Source organism: Dendrobates tinctorius, unplaced genomic scaffold (assembly GCF_039654945.1).
Source record: "Dendrobates tinctorius isolate UK_male_01 unplaced genomic scaffold, ASM3965494v1 ptg000086l, whole genome shotgun sequence".
In the NCBI taxonomy this organism is placed as follows: Eukaryota; Metazoa; Chordata; class Amphibia; order Anura; family Dendrobatidae; genus Dendrobates; species Dendrobates tinctorius.
The window spans coordinates 56,987,029-57,004,804 of NW_027361754.1; the positions used below are offsets into that span (position 1 = coordinate 56,987,029).

The window sequence follows — 17,776 nt, forward strand, 5'->3', positions numbered from 1 at the left end:
GCGGGGGGCTGTGAGTCGCAACCCCACAGATTTGATATTAATGACCAGTGGCTTAACTTGAAGCTTATGGGCCCTAATGCAAGAGCTTCAACGGGGCCCACAATTATTTCAAGCCTATAATTGGTCTTTTTATATGAGCTGAAAGTACTTTTTGGGCCCCCTTAGGCTCCAGGGCCCGGATTTATTGCATCTACTGTAATTACGCCCATGTTGATGACCAAAGATAATTACTGTAAAAGTAGTGGACAAACCCTAATCATTTCCTACTGTAACATGATGTTCATCCTGTAGACTGTGAGCCCTCGCGGGCAGGGTCCTCTCTCCTTCTGTACTTGTGTGTCCCTTGTCCTACACGTTTATTTTACTTGTATATTTTCCTCTTCACATGTAAAGCGCCATGAAATAAATGGCGCTATATAAATGCATAATAATAATTTTATACCAGGGTCAATCCTGCTCCGTACTGGGTGCTATGCAGCTCATCGCATGCCATTTTCTGCCTTCAGACCCTACATGTGTCAATGTGCATGGTTCCTAGCTCCTATTCATTGGTTTTTCTCCCAGGCAAAGATAGGGGTTTGCTAAACCACGTGGTCATTTTATCACTTAGGACATGTACTATGATATAACATGACACATCGCAGCTGAACAGCAACGCAAACATCTCACCACCAGCACATCTACCAGTTATATACACTCAGGCGCACCCAGGACAGCCCCGAGCCTACTCTGACGGCATAACTGGGCGTCGGTTTCTACACAAGCCCCTGAAACCGCTCTATCTCTTACCATATAAACAATGAAACAACGAATTGTTACCGAAAACAGGAGAGAGCGCGCTAGCATGTAAAAGTGCATCTATATAGTACCGGGTTTAGGTAGTGGACGGAGTATAGGAGGGAAGTGAGGGCGCATTGGCCGTCAGATAATGGTAGTGGGAGATCAGGCAGCTGTGGGCAGCCCTCGGGGTCCTTGCTCAGCACAGAAGCACTGCAGGCTGTGCTCTGGGGGCTGCTGTGGTCACTCACAATGGGCTCTAATACAGTTCGGTATCTGATATTCTTCCAGTATTTTGGAACCAAGTACAGGTCAGTGTGATGGATGCACAGGACAAGGGCTCGTGTCAGGAGAAGGCTAGGTTGCATTGTGGATGATAACTTACAGTCTAAGGTCTTGATCCTGGGTCAGGTCTCCAAACTTCTACTATTTAAAGGGGCGGTCCACTTCTGGACAACTTGTGAATCGCTCGATTACAAAAATAAAAGCATCAAAATTGCATTCTGGGCGTCTTACAGTCCCAGAAACGTGGATGGGAATTGTAGAAATTTCATACCCTTTGTGCATTATATATATATATATATATATATATATATATATATATATATATATATATATTTTAAAAGCCACATAAACTGACCTATGATGCGAATTTGAAATCTGAAATATGTAAATTCTTCTTGCATTCTTTTTGGGCAGATTTTCGCCATAGACTTGAATGAGATGAGGAAAATCCGCAAGTAAAAAAATAAACACCTGTAGATCACACACTACATTATCAATAAGATTTTATCAAAGCTACATAACAGGAAGTATCCCAAACAAAGTAGTTTTATTTAAGGGGAACCTGACAACTAATTAGGCTGCCTGATTCACGGACGCATGTATCAGGCACTGACTGTATGATTTCAGCCAGGTATGTTTCACTAAAATGCTGCGGCGTTTAAGAGAAAAACTTACTTTAAGGCCCCCTACACATGTCGACACTTACTTACAGACTCATTCAAATCTGTGCGACTGCGCACATGTTCATGTGTTCACACAGACCGTGTGACCCACACGTGGACATGTCCGTTTTTTCTACGGCAGCACAGATGTCGAAACGTTCCGCACACGGATGACATAAAGTGTGACATCGCTGTGCCATCTTGGTGACGTACCATAATTGAAATGACAGATGTTAAGGTGTTAGATGTGCAAAGATAGAGACTAGAACGATATCCATGAGCTATATAATTAGTGCCATGTGTGTGTAGTTTACTGTACATGTATTTAGCTACAAAATAAAAACCAATGAAAAAAATTGCAGTGGAGTCCCTCTTATTTTTTAATAACCAGCTAAGGGAAAGCAGACAGCTGTGAGCTGGTCTTATTATGCTGGGAAGGGGCCAATAATCATGGAGCTTCCAAGCCTATTAATATTGTCTCACCTCTGTCTGCTTAGCCTTCACTGGTTATTAAAAAGGGGGGACCCTAAAAAAATGACGTGGGTTCCCCACTATTTGTAATGACCAGCAAAGGCTAAGCAGACAGCTGTGGGCTGATATTACCATAATAGGCTGGGAAGGTCTAAGGATATTCATTCCTTCACAGCTTAATAAGATCAGCCCTCAGCCACTCCAGAAATGGCTCTTCCTTTACATGCGCCAATTCTGGAGCTTAGCCTTGACTCTTTCCAATTGCTCTGGTGCGGTGGAAATTGGGGTAATGGGTTTGTGGGGTTGATGTCAGCAGCTGGTGCCGACATCAAGCCCTGGGGCTAATAATAGAGTGGTGTCTGTCAGACATTTCCATTACTAGCCTCGTAGTCAAAAGAAAGAAACACACACAAGTCCTTTATTTGTAAAAATCATTCCTCAGCAATTTCCCTCTTTCACCCATTTATTAAACTAAAAATAATCCACATCGGTCCACCATAGTCCAAATGGAGGTCCTACGACGATCTCTGTCTTCGCACAGTGTATGGAGCCTTGTTTAGAGATCAAAGCTACAAAGACTGGAGCAGCAGCCACTGCCGGGTCTCACACTGCGCAGTGCGAGAACTCGGCTGCTGTGACAAGCGGTGATGTCAGTAAGGTTACCACAGTTCGTAGCCTCTGGGTCACACGAGGGCAGCATGAGAGCCAGAATGATGAGCGGTGACATCAGTAAGGTTATCGCAGTTCACAGCCTCCGGGTCACACAATGGCAGCGTCAAAGCCAGAATGATGAGCAGTGATGTCAGTAAGGTTACCACTGTTCACAGCCTCTGGGTCACACGAGGGTAGCGCAAAAGCTAGAATGATGAGCAGTGACATCAGCAAGGTTACCGCAGTTCACAGCCTCCGGGTCACACAATGGCAGCGCCAAAGCCAGAATGATGAGCAGTGATGTCAGTAAAGTTACCACTGTTCACAGCCTCTGGGTCACACGAGGGTAGCGCAATAGCCAGAATGATGAGAGGTGATGTCAGTAAGGTTACCTCAGTTCACAGCCTCTGGGTCACAATGAGGGCAGCGCAAAAGCCAGAATGCTGAGCAGTGACGTCAGCAAGGTTACCGCAGTTCACAGCCTCCTGGTCACATGAGGGCAGCGCGAGAGCCAGAATGATGAGCGGTGATGTCAGTAAGTTTACTGCAGTTCACATCCTTTGGGACACTGTTCACGACTACATTTAACAGAAAAGGATCAGAAATCTTGGTGTAACAATTTTTAAAGCTCCAGAAAAAGAAATGTAGAAAGACGCTCTTCTGTGGCCACCTCCCCATTTCCCCGGGACTGTTTACTAATTGAGGTTTTATTATACACTAATACATTTAGACACAATGTGTTCTTTACTCGGAATAGAATTCTGTAGCATTTTGATTTGTAATCTTCCCTATTGTCAATAGAAACAACTAATAGCAACCAAAACATTCACCCAACCCTTAGTATCAATCGCATTGTGTCTGATTGTTTTCTTATAAGCAGATCGTTACTTTCTGGCACTTACTGTATTTTTCTGATTATAAGACTCACTTTTTTCCCCCAAATTTGGGGGGAAAATGGGGGTGCGTCTTATAATTCGAATATACCTTACTGGCCGCGAAGGAGCAGGGTTCAAGGGTCGCTGCTGGAGGAGGCGCGTTGCAACAGGCTGCAGGCTGGGATGAGGGGGTATTTGAAGGTGCAACACTGCGGGTTTTCGGTGGTGCGGGGGCTCCGTCGACATTTTGTGAAAGCACGGGACCCCCTCCCTTCCATGGTTTACGTTGCTGTGGACTCCAGGAAAATGGCTGCCGGGGGCAGCACATGCACGGATGGAGATCTCGGGAGATGAGATCTCAGTGTCAAGATCTCTACCTGCGCATGCGCCGCCCCCTGGCGGACAATTTCCCAGAGTTCACCGCAAAGTAAGCCATGGAAGTACGGGGGCTCCGGGCTTTCACAAAATATCGGCGGAGCCCCCGCCCCACCGAACACCCGCAACGTCGCACATCCGAACACCCCTTTCTCCCAGTCTGTGGTCTGCAGCATCGCCCCACTCCTGCCTCCGCCAACAGCAACCCTGAAACCCCATTTCACCGCAGCCACCACCCCTGGTAAGCAGGAAGACTCATGGATTGTAAGAAGCACCACCATTTTATTAAAAAAATTTTTTTTTTAAATCATATTTCTCCTCAAAATTTGGGGTGCGTCTTATAATCCGCAAAATATGGTATTGCACAGTTATACTGTGGCAGTTTAGTAAGACTTCATTCAGTTGTGCATAAGATTTACATTACTGAGCATCAAAACATCCTGGAAACAGAATTTCGGCTCTATGTGGTGACGGAGGCAGAATTTCGGTGTCTTGTGTGAGTCATTTGTTACTAAACCTGCGACCTCCACATTCATCACATAAAACACCTTTCTGCCTTTATCTGTCTAATTACATGTCTGGGCTTTATCAGTGGAGCACTAAAGCCCCTTCCCGTGGACCCTGTGCAGCAGCACATGAGGCTCTGCAGCTTTTTTAAGCTTCTCCTGACTTGCAGCTAATGGATGATCGGGGACACGTACCTTGTTCTGTCGATCGGTGGTGGGACTCACACCAGTCTAACAATCCAGTGGATCATTAATCGTAATACCATTTGTAGAGTGTAGGACTCAGCTGCAGTGCCAGGCACGGCCCATGGATAAGAGTGGCGCTGTTTCTGGGAGAAAACTAACTTCTCTTGTTTCAGTTTTAATGTATGTATCCACAATTATTATTTTTCTCTATTTTCAGCGGGGTAGTCAAGGCGCCAGAAACTCAAGCAGTTTTAGGAGTGGAAAATTATTTGGAGGTGAGTAAGGGGGAAGAGCCCTGAATATGCTATTACCTAGGATATAACATGTCCTGATTATTGAGAATAGAAGAATAAACATTAATGTGTAATACCTTCCTTGCCTCCTGCGGAGCCCTATGGGCCGATGCTGAATTACTTTGTCTCTTAAGAAAAAAAAAATGTATCAGTGACGGATTGCAAAATATCCACTCCTCTCTAGCCGCCTCCTGGATAGTTACATGGGATAACGCTGCACAAGGGGACATCGCTGGTCCAGATGACCCGGGAAGCTTTGGGTGAACACCTAAAACCGCAGTTGATGCATAAATTTATTGTGCTGGGCTGGTTCCTTCTTGATTGGATAGTATTATTTAGGCCACTGTCTGGCGGTGATATTTATGCACCTTATAGAAATGGAACCTCAGATAAAACAAATAGTGCATGAAATAATAAAGGGACTTATTTATCATTGATTATAAAAAAAAAAAAATGTAAGAGCCATCCCACCTCGACAACGTGTACCGCAAGCGGGACGGTACCTAACTCTTGTGGTTCACCTCACTACTTGTCAGCAGATGTAAAAATAGATGAAGGCAGAGTAGGACCTGGATCCGGACTTTTTAGACACCTGGGGCACCCCTTGTTGTGGTGGGATTACGCTTCTTTTTTTTGTTTCTAGCAAAAAATATTAACTAAGAACTCTGTTATTTACATGTATTATTACCCTGACGTAAGTCAATAAATAGTATTTGCTCATTTTGTTTTTATCTTGCGTTCTGCTTGTGGCCACAGTGTGAATGCACACCTATGCACTGCAGTTATACTAACATTTGGGCTAGCTCAATTTTTTTTTAGGTTTTAGTTTATTTTTTTTGTACAAAAAGGGGCTTGGCTCCCTCTTTTTTGCATTGTTCACTTTGTTAATTCAGCTCTCCACATTCATGTGTCTGAACAGTCTAGACCCAATGTCACAGTCGCAGTTGGCGTTGATCATGGACCCACTGTGCCATGGGGCTGGACCTGCCTAGGAAGGGGCATAGCTAAGAGGCTACCTGGCTTTCACTGGAGCTCCTGATGGTCGAGTCAGGCTTGAGCTGTGGGTAGCCACTAAGTACCACTCCTTGGCAGTCCCTGGTACTACAGCTGCTGACCGCAAGGGTCAGATTTGCAGGCATGGACTAGTCAGTCTAGGAGTCACAGACAGGATTGGATTTGGAATCACTGGACAGGTGTGTCTACTGGGTTGATGTACCGCCGGCTCGACTCCTGGGCTCAGGTACCTCCGGCGAGGCATCTGGGTTCAGGTACAGCTACTGTGTTCAGGTACCGCAGGTGTGGCTACTGTGTTCAGGTACCGCAGGTGTGACTACTGGATTCAGGTACCGCAGGTGCAGCTACTGTGTTCAGGTTACCACAGGGGCGGCTACTGTGTTCAGGTTACCACAGGGGCGGCTACTGTGTTCAGGTACCGCAGGTGCGGCTACTGTGTTCAGATACCGCAGGTGCGGCTACTGTGTTCAGGTACCGCAGGTGCGGCTACTGTGTTCAGGTACCGCAGGTGCGGCTACTGGATTCAGGTTCCACAGGTGCGGCTACTGGGTTCAGGTACCGCAGGTGCGGCTACTGGGTTCAGGTTACCACAGGGGCGGCTACTGGATTCAGGTACCGCAGGGGCAGCTACTGTGTTCAGGTACCGCAGGTGTGGCTACTGGATTCAGGTACCGCAGGTGCGGCTACTGGATTCAGGTACCGCAGGTGCGGCTACTGTGTTCAGGTACCACAGGTGCGGCTACTGGATTCAGGTTCCACAGGTGCGGCTACCGTGTTCAGGTACCGCAGGTGCGGCTACCGTGTTCAGGTACCGCAGGTGCGGCTACCGTGTTCAGGTACCGCAGGTGCGGCTACCGTGTTCAGGTACCGCAGGTGCGGCTACCGTGTTCAGGTACCGCAGGTGCGGCTACCGTGTTCAGGTACCGCAGGTGCGGCTACCGTGTTCAGGTACCGCAGGTGCGGCTACTGGGTTCAGGTACCACAGGTGCAGCTTCAGGGTAACGTACACGCTATACAGGAATAAGGGAATAGGATCAGGATACCGAACTTCACTAGATTAGGACGGGGACCTGACAACGTACAACTGCACACACAATAAATGTTGGAAACTACGGGAGTTGCTCAGGCACCTACCAACTGGGGAAGGTGCCTTTTATACTAGATGACTCCCAGCTATTGGTTGGGGTAATTTTCAAGAAGTGCGCTTCCACTAGGTGCGCCGCTGGGAAGTCTGTGCAGCATGCAAAGACAGCAGGAAGCAGGGAGCTCATCGCGCGCCTGGGACAGTAAGTATGTCGGCATTCCTGCATGGAGTGGAAAGAGGGATCATGCAGGGACGCTTGCATTAGTGTTACACACTGGTCCTAATTTGCCCTCATATATTTTTACATCAGCTGCTACGTACTGTGGTGAACCACAAGAGGTAGGTGTTGTCCCGATTGGGTACACCTTGTCATGGTGGGATTGCTTTTACCTTTTTTTTTTTCTCCAAAAGCAATGCTAAGTAAATACCCTGTGTTATGTACAGTACTGTTAGGATCCCTGAGGGTGAACCCACTGGACCACGGCAACGAACCTCCCCTGGGCGAGCGGACCAGGTGGACCACCCCCTATACAGGGAGTGTTAGGGACAGGCCCAGGGAAGACTATTACCGCAGCAGCTGATACCCAGACAGCCGGGGGGAGCGCAGGCGGGTGGTCGGCAAGGTAGCCGGAGACACCGGGTAGAACGGCAGGACGGCAGGAGACTGGACCAGGGTAGGACGGCAGGAACACAGGAGACTGGACCAGGGTAGGACGGCAGGAACACAGGAGACTGGACCAGGGAAGGACGGCAGGAACACAGGAGACTGGACCAGGGAAGGACGGCAGGAACACAGGAGGCTGGACCAGGGTAGGACGGCAGGAACACAGGAGGCTGGACCAGGGAAGGACGGCAGGAACACAGGAGACTGGACCAGGATAGGACGGCAGGAACACAGGAGACTGGACCAGGGTAGGACGGCAGGGACCAGGAGACTGGACCAGGGAAGGACGGCAGGAACACAGGAGACTGGACCATGGTAGGATGGCAGGAACACAGGAGGCTGGACCAGGGTAGGACGGCAGGAACACACGGGATGGCAAGGCTGTCACCCTGGAAACACAGGAGAGAACAGGTAACAGCGATGGGAGTACAAGTCTAGCAGCGGTAGCGCAGAGGGAGCAGGAGAGAACGCCAGCAAGTGTGGGGCCAGAATGACACGGAGGTACACGTGACGATCAGGCAGCGTCACTAGGGAGCGACGGCCAGATATAGAAGAGTGGGGGAGGAGCTTCCGGGTTAGGGTCCTCCATACCATCGAGAGGACCAGGAGGAGCGACAGGCTCACAGAGGAGGAAGTGCGCGCGCCCGGGAGACCGCAAGCGCTGTCATTGGAGCAGGGGCAGAGACGGGGACGCGCCGGGAAGCTGTGGTCCGGTGAGTCTGATGGGGCGCAGGCGGTGACGTGACACAGTACATATATTATTACTATTTATTTCCTTACTACAGGGTATTTGCTCTTTTTTTTTTTTTTTTTATCTTAAAGGGAACCTGCCAGCAGGATTGTGCTCCGTAACCTACAGACAGTGTCAGGTCGGCACCGTTATACTGATACCTGGTGATGAAATCTGTCTTGTGGTTGTTGTTTAATATTTATATGTAAGTAGCTGAAGAGCCCGGCGCTGCCCGGGCATAGTAACTAACTACGGTTAGTTATAACAAATTATAATGATTATATATATATATATATATATATATATATATATATATAAAGCTCCGCCCTCTCTGCATAGCCACATTCACTATAATATCCCACATCATCCCGTAATCCAGAGCTACTGGACTACTACCCCTAATATCCCACATTATCCCGTCAGCCAGCGCTACCGGACTACTACCCCTAATATCCCACATCGTCCCGTCAGCCAGAGCCACCGGACTACTAATATCCCACATCAACCCGTCAGACAGAGCCACTGGACTACTAATATCCCACATCATCTCGTCAGCCAGAGCCACCGGACTACTACCCCTAATATCCCACATCGTCCCGTCAGCCAGAGCCACCGGACTACTAATATCCCACATCATCTCGTCAGCCAGAGCCACTGGACTACTACCCCTAATATCCCACATCAACCCGTCAGCCAGAGCCACCGGACTACTAATATCCCACATCATCTCGTCAGCCAGAGCCACTGGACTACTACCCCTAATATCCCACATTGTCCCGTCAGCCAGAGCCACCGGACTAAGAATATCCCACATCATCCTGTCAGCCAGAGCCACCGGACTACTACCCCTAATATCCCACATCGTCCCGTCAGCCTGGGGTCAGAACCAGAGCGCTGAGTGGAATTGCCCTAACTTCCATACCAATGATCCCTTTAATAGAAGCCTGGGGTGAGAATCAGAGCGCTGAGGGATTTACCCTAACTTCCACACTGGAGATCCCTTTAAGAGAGACCTGGGGTCAGTACCAAAGCGCAGAGTGGATTTGCCCTCACTTCCATACCAGGGATCCCTTTAAGAGAGACTGGAATCAGAACCAGAGCGCTGAGTGGATTTGCCCTGACTTGCATACCAATGATCCCTTTAATAGAATCCTGGGGTCAGAATCAGAGCGCTGAGGGATTTACCCTAACTTCCATACCGGAGATCCCTTTAAGAGAGCCTGGGGTCAGTACCAGAGCATTTTGAAGGCAATTGCCCTGACTTCCATACCGGGGATCCCTTTAAGAGAGCCTGGGGTCAGAACCTGAACACTGAGTGAAATTGCCCTAACTTCTGTACCGGGGATCCCTTTAACCCCTTCACCCCCAAGGGTGGTTTGCACGTTCATGACCGGGCCAATTTTTACAATTCTGACCACTGTACCTTTATGAGGTCATAACTCTGGAACTCTTCCATGGATCCCGGTGATTATGACATTGTTTTCTCGTGACATATTGTACTTTATGTTAGTGGTAAAATTTCATTCAAATAACTTGCGTTTATTTGTGAGAAAAACGGAAATTTGGCGAAAATTTTGAAAATTTCGCGATTTTCCAACTTTGAATTTTTATGCCCTTAAATCACAGAGATACGGCACACAAAAAACTTGATAACTAACATTTCCCACATGTTTACTTTACATCAGCACAATTTTGGAACCAACGATTTCTCATTTTTACAACACCATTTTATTTTTAGGACCACATCACATTTGAAGCCACTTTGAGGGGTCTATATGATAGAAAATACCCAAAAGTGACACCATTCTAAAAACTGCACCCCTTAAGGTGCTCAAAACCACATTCAAGAAGTTTATTAACCCTTTAGGTGCGTCACAGGAATTTTTTTGAATATTTAAAAAAAAATGAACATCTAACTTTTTTTCATAAAAAAAATACTTCAGGTTCAATTTTTTTTTATTTTACCAAGGGTAACAGGAGAAATTGAACTGCAAAAGTTATTGTGCAATTTGTCCTGAGTACGCAGATACCTGATATGTGGGGGGGAACGACTGTTTCGGCGCATGGCAGAGCTCAGAATGGAAGGAGCGCCGTTTGACTTTTTCAATGCAAAATTGGCTGGAATTCAGATTGGACGCCATGTCACGTTTGGAGAGTCCCTGATGTACCTAAACAGTGGAAACCCCCTAGAAGTGACCCCATTTTGGAAACTAGACCCCCCAAGGAACTTATCTAGATATGTGGTGAGAACTTTGAACCCACAAGGGCTTTACAGAAGTTTATAATGTACAGCGGTACAATTAAAAAAATCATATTTTTTCCACAAAAATGATCTTTTCATCCCAATTTTTATTTTCCCAAGGGTAACAGGACCCTAAAAGTTATTGTGCAATTTGTCCTGAGTACGCTGATACCCCACATGTGGGGGTAAACCACTATTTGGGCGCATGGCAGAGCTCGGAAGGGAAGCAGCGCCATTTGACGTTTTTGGCTGGAATTGAGATCGGACACGATGTCGCGTTTGGAAAACCCCTGATGTACCAAAACAGTGGAAACCCCCCCACAAATGACACCATTTTGGAAACTAGACCCCCTAAGGAACTTATCTAGATGTGTGGTGAGAACTTTGAACCCCCATTGGCTTCACAGAAGTTTATAACATAAAGCCATACAATTAAAAAATCATATGTTTTCCACAAAAATTATCTTTTCACCCTCAATTCTTATTTTTCCAAGGGTAACAGGACCCTAAAAGTTATTGTGCAATTTGTCCTAAGTACGCTGATACCCCACATGTGGGGGTAAACCACTATTTGGGCGCATGGCAGAGCTCGGAAGGGAAGCAGCGCCATTTGACGTTTTGGGCTGGAATTGAGATCGGACACCATGTCGCGTTTGGAAAACTCCTGATGTACCAAAACAGTGGAACCCCCCCACAAATGACACCATTTTGGAAACTAGACCCCCTAAGGAACTTATCTAGATGTGTGGTGAGCACTTTGACCCCCCCAGTGCTTCACAGAAGTTTATAACACCCGGGCGTGAAAATAAAAAATTCGTATTTTTTCCACAAACATGATCTTTTAATCACCATTTTTTTATTTTCCCAAGGGTACCAGGAGAAATTGGACCCCAAAAGTTGTTGTCCAATTTGTCCTGAGTATGCTGATACCCCATATGTAGGAGAAAACTACTGTATGGGCACACGTCGGGGCTCGGAAGGGAAGTAGTGACGTTTTGGAATGCAGACTTTGATGGAATGGTCTGCGGGTGTCATGTTGCCTTTGGAGAGCCCCTAATGTACCTAAACAGTGGAAACCCCCCACAAATGACACCATTTTGTATACTAGACCCCCCCAAGGAACTTATCTAGATGTGTGGTGAGCACTTTGAACCCCCCAGTGCTTCACAGAAGTTTACAACGCCCGGGCGTGAAAATAAAAAATTCGTATTTTTTCCACAAACATGATCTTTTAGTCACCATTTTTTTATTTTCCCAAGGGTACCAGGAGAAATTGGACCCCAAAAGTTGTCCAATTTGTCCTGAGTATGCTGATACCCCATATGTGGGAGAAAACTACTGTATGGGCACACGTCGGGGCTCGGAAGGGAAGTAGTGACGTTTTGGAATGCAGACTTTGATGGAATGGTCTGCGGGTGTCATGTGCGTTTGGAGAGCCCCTGATGTACCTAAACTATTGAAACTCCCCACAAGTGACCCCATATTGGACACTAGACCCCCCATGGAACTTATCTAGATGTGTGGTGAGCACTTTGAACCCCCAAGTGCTTCACAGAAGTTTATAACACTCGGACGTGAAAATAAAAAAATCATTTTTTTCCACAAAAATGATATTTTTGCCCCCAATTTTTTATTTTCCTACGGGTAACAGGAGAAATTGGACCCCAAAAATTGTTTTGCAATTTGTCCTGAGTAGGCTGATACCCTACATGTGGGGGTAAAACACTGTTTGGGCTCATAGCAGAGCTTGGAAGGGAAGGAGCACCATTTGACTTTTTCAACTCAGAATTGGCTGGAATTGAGATCAGACGCCATGTTGCATTTGGAGAGCCCCTGATGTGCCCAAACAGTGGAAACCCCCAATTCTAACTCCAACCCGAACCCCAACACGCCCCTAACCCTAACCCTAGCCCTAACGCTAACCCTAGCCCTAACCCTAGCCCTAGCCCTAACCCTACCCCAACACACCCCTAGCCCTAACCCTAACCCTAATGGAAAAATGGAAATAAATACATTTTTTTAATTTGATTATTTTTCCCTAACTAAGGGGGTGATAACGGGGGGTTTGATTTACTATTTATGGCGGTTTTTATGTTTGGCGGCTGTCGCACGCTAAAAGACGCTTTTTATTGTAAAAATAGTTTTTGCATCACCACATATTGAGAGCTATAATTTTTCCGTATTTTGACCCACCGAGTCATGTGAGGTCTTATTTTTTGCGGGACAAGTTGACGTTTTTATTGGTACCATTTTCGGGCACGTGAAATTTTTTGATCGCTTTTTATTCCGATTTTTGGGACGCAGAATGAACAAAAACCAGCATTTCATGAATTTCTTTTGGGGGGGGTGCGTTTACACCGTTCCGCGTGCGGTAAAATTGATAAAGCGGTTTTATTCTTCGGGTCAGTACGGTTACAGCGATACCTCATTTAGGTCGTTTTTTATGTTTTTGTCGGTTTTATGCAATGAAAACTATTTTATATAAAAAATAATTATTTTTGCATCGCTTTATTCAGCGAGCTATAACTTTTTTATTTTTTCGCTGATGATGCTGTGTGGCGGCTCGTTTTTTGCGGGACAAGATGACGTTTTCAGCGGTACCATGGCTATTTATATGCGTCTTTTTGATCGCGCGTTATTACACTTTTTGTTTGGCGGTATGATAATAAATCATTATTTTTTGCTTCGTTTTTTATTTTTATTTTTTAATGGGTTCGCTAAAGGGGTTATCTAATGGGACAGTTTTATAGGGCGGGTCGTTACAGACGCGGCGATACCTAATATGTGTACTTTTATTGTTTGTTTTTTTTATTATTTCCAAAAAATGGATTTATTGGGGGAATATTTTTTTTTTTTTCTAATTTATTTGGCGATTTTTTTTAAAATTATTTTTACACTTTTTTTTATTTTTTTTTTTACTTTATTAAATAGTCCCAGGTGGGACATCACTGTCCTGTGACAGATCGCTGATCTGTCACATCACAGATCACTGTGACAGATCAGCGATCTGACACAGGCACTGCAGAAGGCTTCCTCATGCCTGCGCTTTGCAGGCACCGAGGAAGCCAGCTTCCGCAGGCCCCCGAAGGCCCCCGTCGCCATCTTGGATTCGGGGGCCTGGAATAAGGGAGTCCCCCGCAGCAGCGCTGCACATTGCGCTGCCGTGGGGGGCTCAGGGAAGCACGGAGGGAGCCCCCTCCCTGCCGATGCTTCCCTTTAACCCCCGGTACACCGCGATCGTGTTTGATCGCGGTGTGCAAGGGGTTAACGTGTTGGGGGCGGTCCGTGACCGCCCCTGACACATTGTGCCGGGTGTCAGCTGTGATAATCAGCTGACACCCGGCTGCGATCAGCGGCGCTCACCACGTGGGCGCCGCTGATCGCGCCGACGTACTATCCCGTCCCCGGTCATACGGGCCCGGGTACCGTGGACGAGATAGTACGTCAGATGGCAGGAAGGGGTTAATAGAAGCCTGGGGTGAGAATCAGAGCGCTGAGGGATTTGCCCTGACTTCCATACCAATTATCCCTTTAAGAGGGAAGATGTGCATGTGCCTATGGGATGGAGGATATGTGATGTGTATAAGGGCACAGAAGGGGTAATTCATTTCTGTCATGTGCTCTCTGCACCTTTTTGGGGGGCAGACAATAGCTGGGAGCTTATGTTTCCGGGGATGCTAGATTTCTCCTACCATGTCAGTGTCTGCTGAGGTGTTTTCTGGAGAGGGAAAACTGTTGCTCATAGCAACCAAAACAGCTCTGGTGAAATGAAAGATGCTTAGTGATTGGTTGCAAGGAAAACTGTTGATCATAACAACCTATCACAGCTCATCTTTTGCACAGCTCTGGTGAAATGAAAGGTGCTTCGTGATTGGTTGGTGATACCCACATACACACACACATTCAGAAATATATAGAGAGATTTTCAGTTAATGATATGCCCGTGCTCCGGGGCGGTCTTTGGGCGGGGCTGTCACAGGTAACCCCTGCATGTGTTGTAACTGTCAAACAGCGGCAAGACATGCAGCCGCGGGCACTAGACCATATGTTTCAAGCACGCCTAAGGCACTCGGTTAACACCCGAGCATGCTCAGATAACACTTTATCCCAGCACGTTCGCTCATCACTATTTCCTACCCCTCTATTAGGTCCCTGCAGATCAGCATATGAAAAATCATCCATCCAGAAAACTCAGCTGATTTTCATCCGTTTGTCCATTTTTTTTTTTTCTACATCCGTGCACAATCTGTTTTCTAATATCTACGTTGTACATAATCAAATACAATTTTCTAAGTTTATAATAGAAATGTATCTGTAATAATGGGATGCCACCCGGATGTTCTGCATGGGAGCCGATATACACACGTGAATGGGTGAGTCTCATCCAATATAGGCTAGAAAGTAGTAATACCGCGGTTTTCTTTCTCACGGACGGTCAGACCAAGAAAAGAATTGTTCATCCGAACAGCCCTATTGAATAACGAGGGTCATCGTGCCGTCCGGTCAAAAATTGGATTGCACACGTCCGATTTATACGCTCGTCTGCATGAGCGCTAAGTCTAAGGCTGGCAGATAACAGAACGCTTCTCAGCGACTTCTGAAGGAAGAAACCTTGGAGGATGCCAAGTTAATGAGCGTTTAATTAAAGACTGAGAATGCATTGCTGTGTCAGGCGGTTCCAGGCCACGTGTCCCCCCGCTGGGATCTGCCACTGCTTCACCTGCTAGTAATTAGCAGGATCCCTACCCCACACCCTGCAGCCGTCTAGAGATGATCGCTCCAGCTCGGGAAAGTTTGTGACTTCTGCCATTCGTGGCTTATTAGAAGGCTTTATAGCCCTTCATTGTTAATGTAGATGCATACAGTGTCATACTCCGGGTATGTCCTGCAATTAGCCTATCCATTATGAAAATTGAGTTCCACTTAAAGGGGACCTAAATAAGTTCTCACCTATTCACTGGGTACTGGTAGATCACTCCAATCACAAGGACTCCCATAAATTACCAGAAAGGAGGGTCCCCCATTGTTCCCCGGCTGCAAGATTGCATCAGAGAAATCCGGTACTGAAGACAAGTGCTGCAATCAGCGCATATATGGCCTGCTGCTCCATTCATCTCCTCCTGGCTGTGGTCTTATGGATCAGAGAATATAGGAGGCTCCAGTCTGATGATTGGTGACTGGTGCTGATCTAACAGTTGTCACGTATCCAGTAACTAGGGAGACGCCTGTCACCAGGTTTGACACCTAATCTGAGAGTAGTATAATGTAGGGACAGAGACCCTGATTCTATAAATATGTCACTTACTGGGCTGCTTAGTGTAGTTTTCATAAAATCACATTTTTATCAGTAGGAGATTATCGATAGAAGAGTAGAAAAACCTGCCACCAGGTAGTCCCTCCATGCCACAAAACTTTCTGCCTATGCACAGTGTACACAGAAAGCTGGCAGTCAGTGTTGTGGGTAGGGTTATACAGAGCTCAGCATTCGGAGAACAGCTAGATCTACAGGAAAGAAAACAGTAAACTACAGCAAGCAGCCCAGTAAGTGATACATCGCTGGAATCAGGGTCTCTGTCCCAACATCATGCTGCTCTCAGATTAGGTGTCTAAAACCTGGTGACAGATTCCCTTTAAAGATACTGATCCTAGCTGGATGCGGTGACTTGTAGAATCCAATAGAGAATTTTGTGGCTGAGATGTCGACAGAAAGAGCTGAAGACAATACACAATTAGCATTTTCCAGCAAATTGCTCATAATCATTGTAGGAAATAATTACAATCTAAAGTGCCAATCTGGCCTTTTCTTGTATATTTCCCTCAAATCATCTTCTATTTCTACTATTGTCAACCAGTCTTTAACATCTGCAAAGTGATAGATATTATATACTGTATAGTGGCTGGTATAGTGTTATGGTTAAGTGCACAGCCTACGACATGGGAGACTGGGGTTCCTGTGGGAAATAAATAAAAAATAAATTATATACTAAGGTTATTAACAATATAATACTTACCATAGGTGGCTGTTATAACTGTTAAAAGTGCACAACCACCAATGTTTGAGACTGGGATTCAAATCCTGGCTTTGCCCTCTTGGAAATAATATACCAGTAGTGGTCCTTGGGCAAGACTACTAACACTATAGTGCCTTTCGCAATAAACATGAGAGTGTCACGATCAAAGAGAGTCATGCCGGCTCGGAAGTCACCTGGATTAACAAGGTCCGCGTCAGATGTCGAGGAACAAGGACAATCTGATGATAAATGGGCTACTGGAACAAATTAGACATGTACAAGGCAAGAGAACCTGGATCTGATGAAATGCTACTATAATAGCAGACCAAATGAGAGAGGATATATGAAGTGTATGAGGAAACTCTGGATGGATACGAGACCTGCATGTCCACCGACTTAGAAACAACAAGTCGCACAACGTTTCAATATCATAAAGAGAACACTATTATCACAACTTGAGATGGATCAACTGCACTACAGATCCACCCCACATGAAGACCTGGAAGATCAACATGTGCAACCCCCTGAAAATCCTGACCCAATCCTGCAACTAAAGAGCACTGCAGCTAATCTGAAACAGAAGATCTTGGATAAACTAAATACCATCAATACCAGAGATCGACTGCCAAGGCTCAGCAAAGAAACACCACCAGACAGGATGCTAGAAGATGCCAATAGAGCACTTGCATCATTATCTAACACCACCATAACTCAAACTAATGAACGGATCTATGCTACTGCCTCAGCAATCATGGAACTGCTTGGCTATACAACCAGCAAGAACCACAGAAGTATGGGCCCCCTTGGAAACGGAGACTGGAGACAAAGATCAAGGTGACACAAAGGGAAGTTAGCCAACTAACAGAAACACAGAAGGGTGTAAAGATCAAGAATAAGACCAAGTTGGACAAGTACAAAGGCCTGACCCCAACTGAAGTCCTAGAGACTGC

The 17,776-nt window shown here is 46.3% G+C and overlaps 1 protein-coding gene across 2 annotated transcripts in view; it reads left to right on the plus strand.

The window, feature by feature from the left end:
* Positions 1–958: 958 nt before the first annotated feature.
* Positions 959–17,776, plus strand: part of PUSL1 (pseudouridine synthase like 1) — a 94,705-nt gene continuing 77,887 nt past the window's right edge. For both annotated transcript variants that reach the window (XM_073585431.1, XM_073585430.1), the window contains exons 1-2: positions 959–1,088; positions 5,006–5,063. In XM_073585431.1, coding sequence (XP_073441532.1) covers positions 1,030–1,088; positions 5,006–5,063 — 117 coding nt within the window. In that variant the 5' untranslated portion in view covers positions 959–1,029. The remainder of the gene's footprint in view (positions 1,089–5,005; positions 5,064–17,776) is intronic.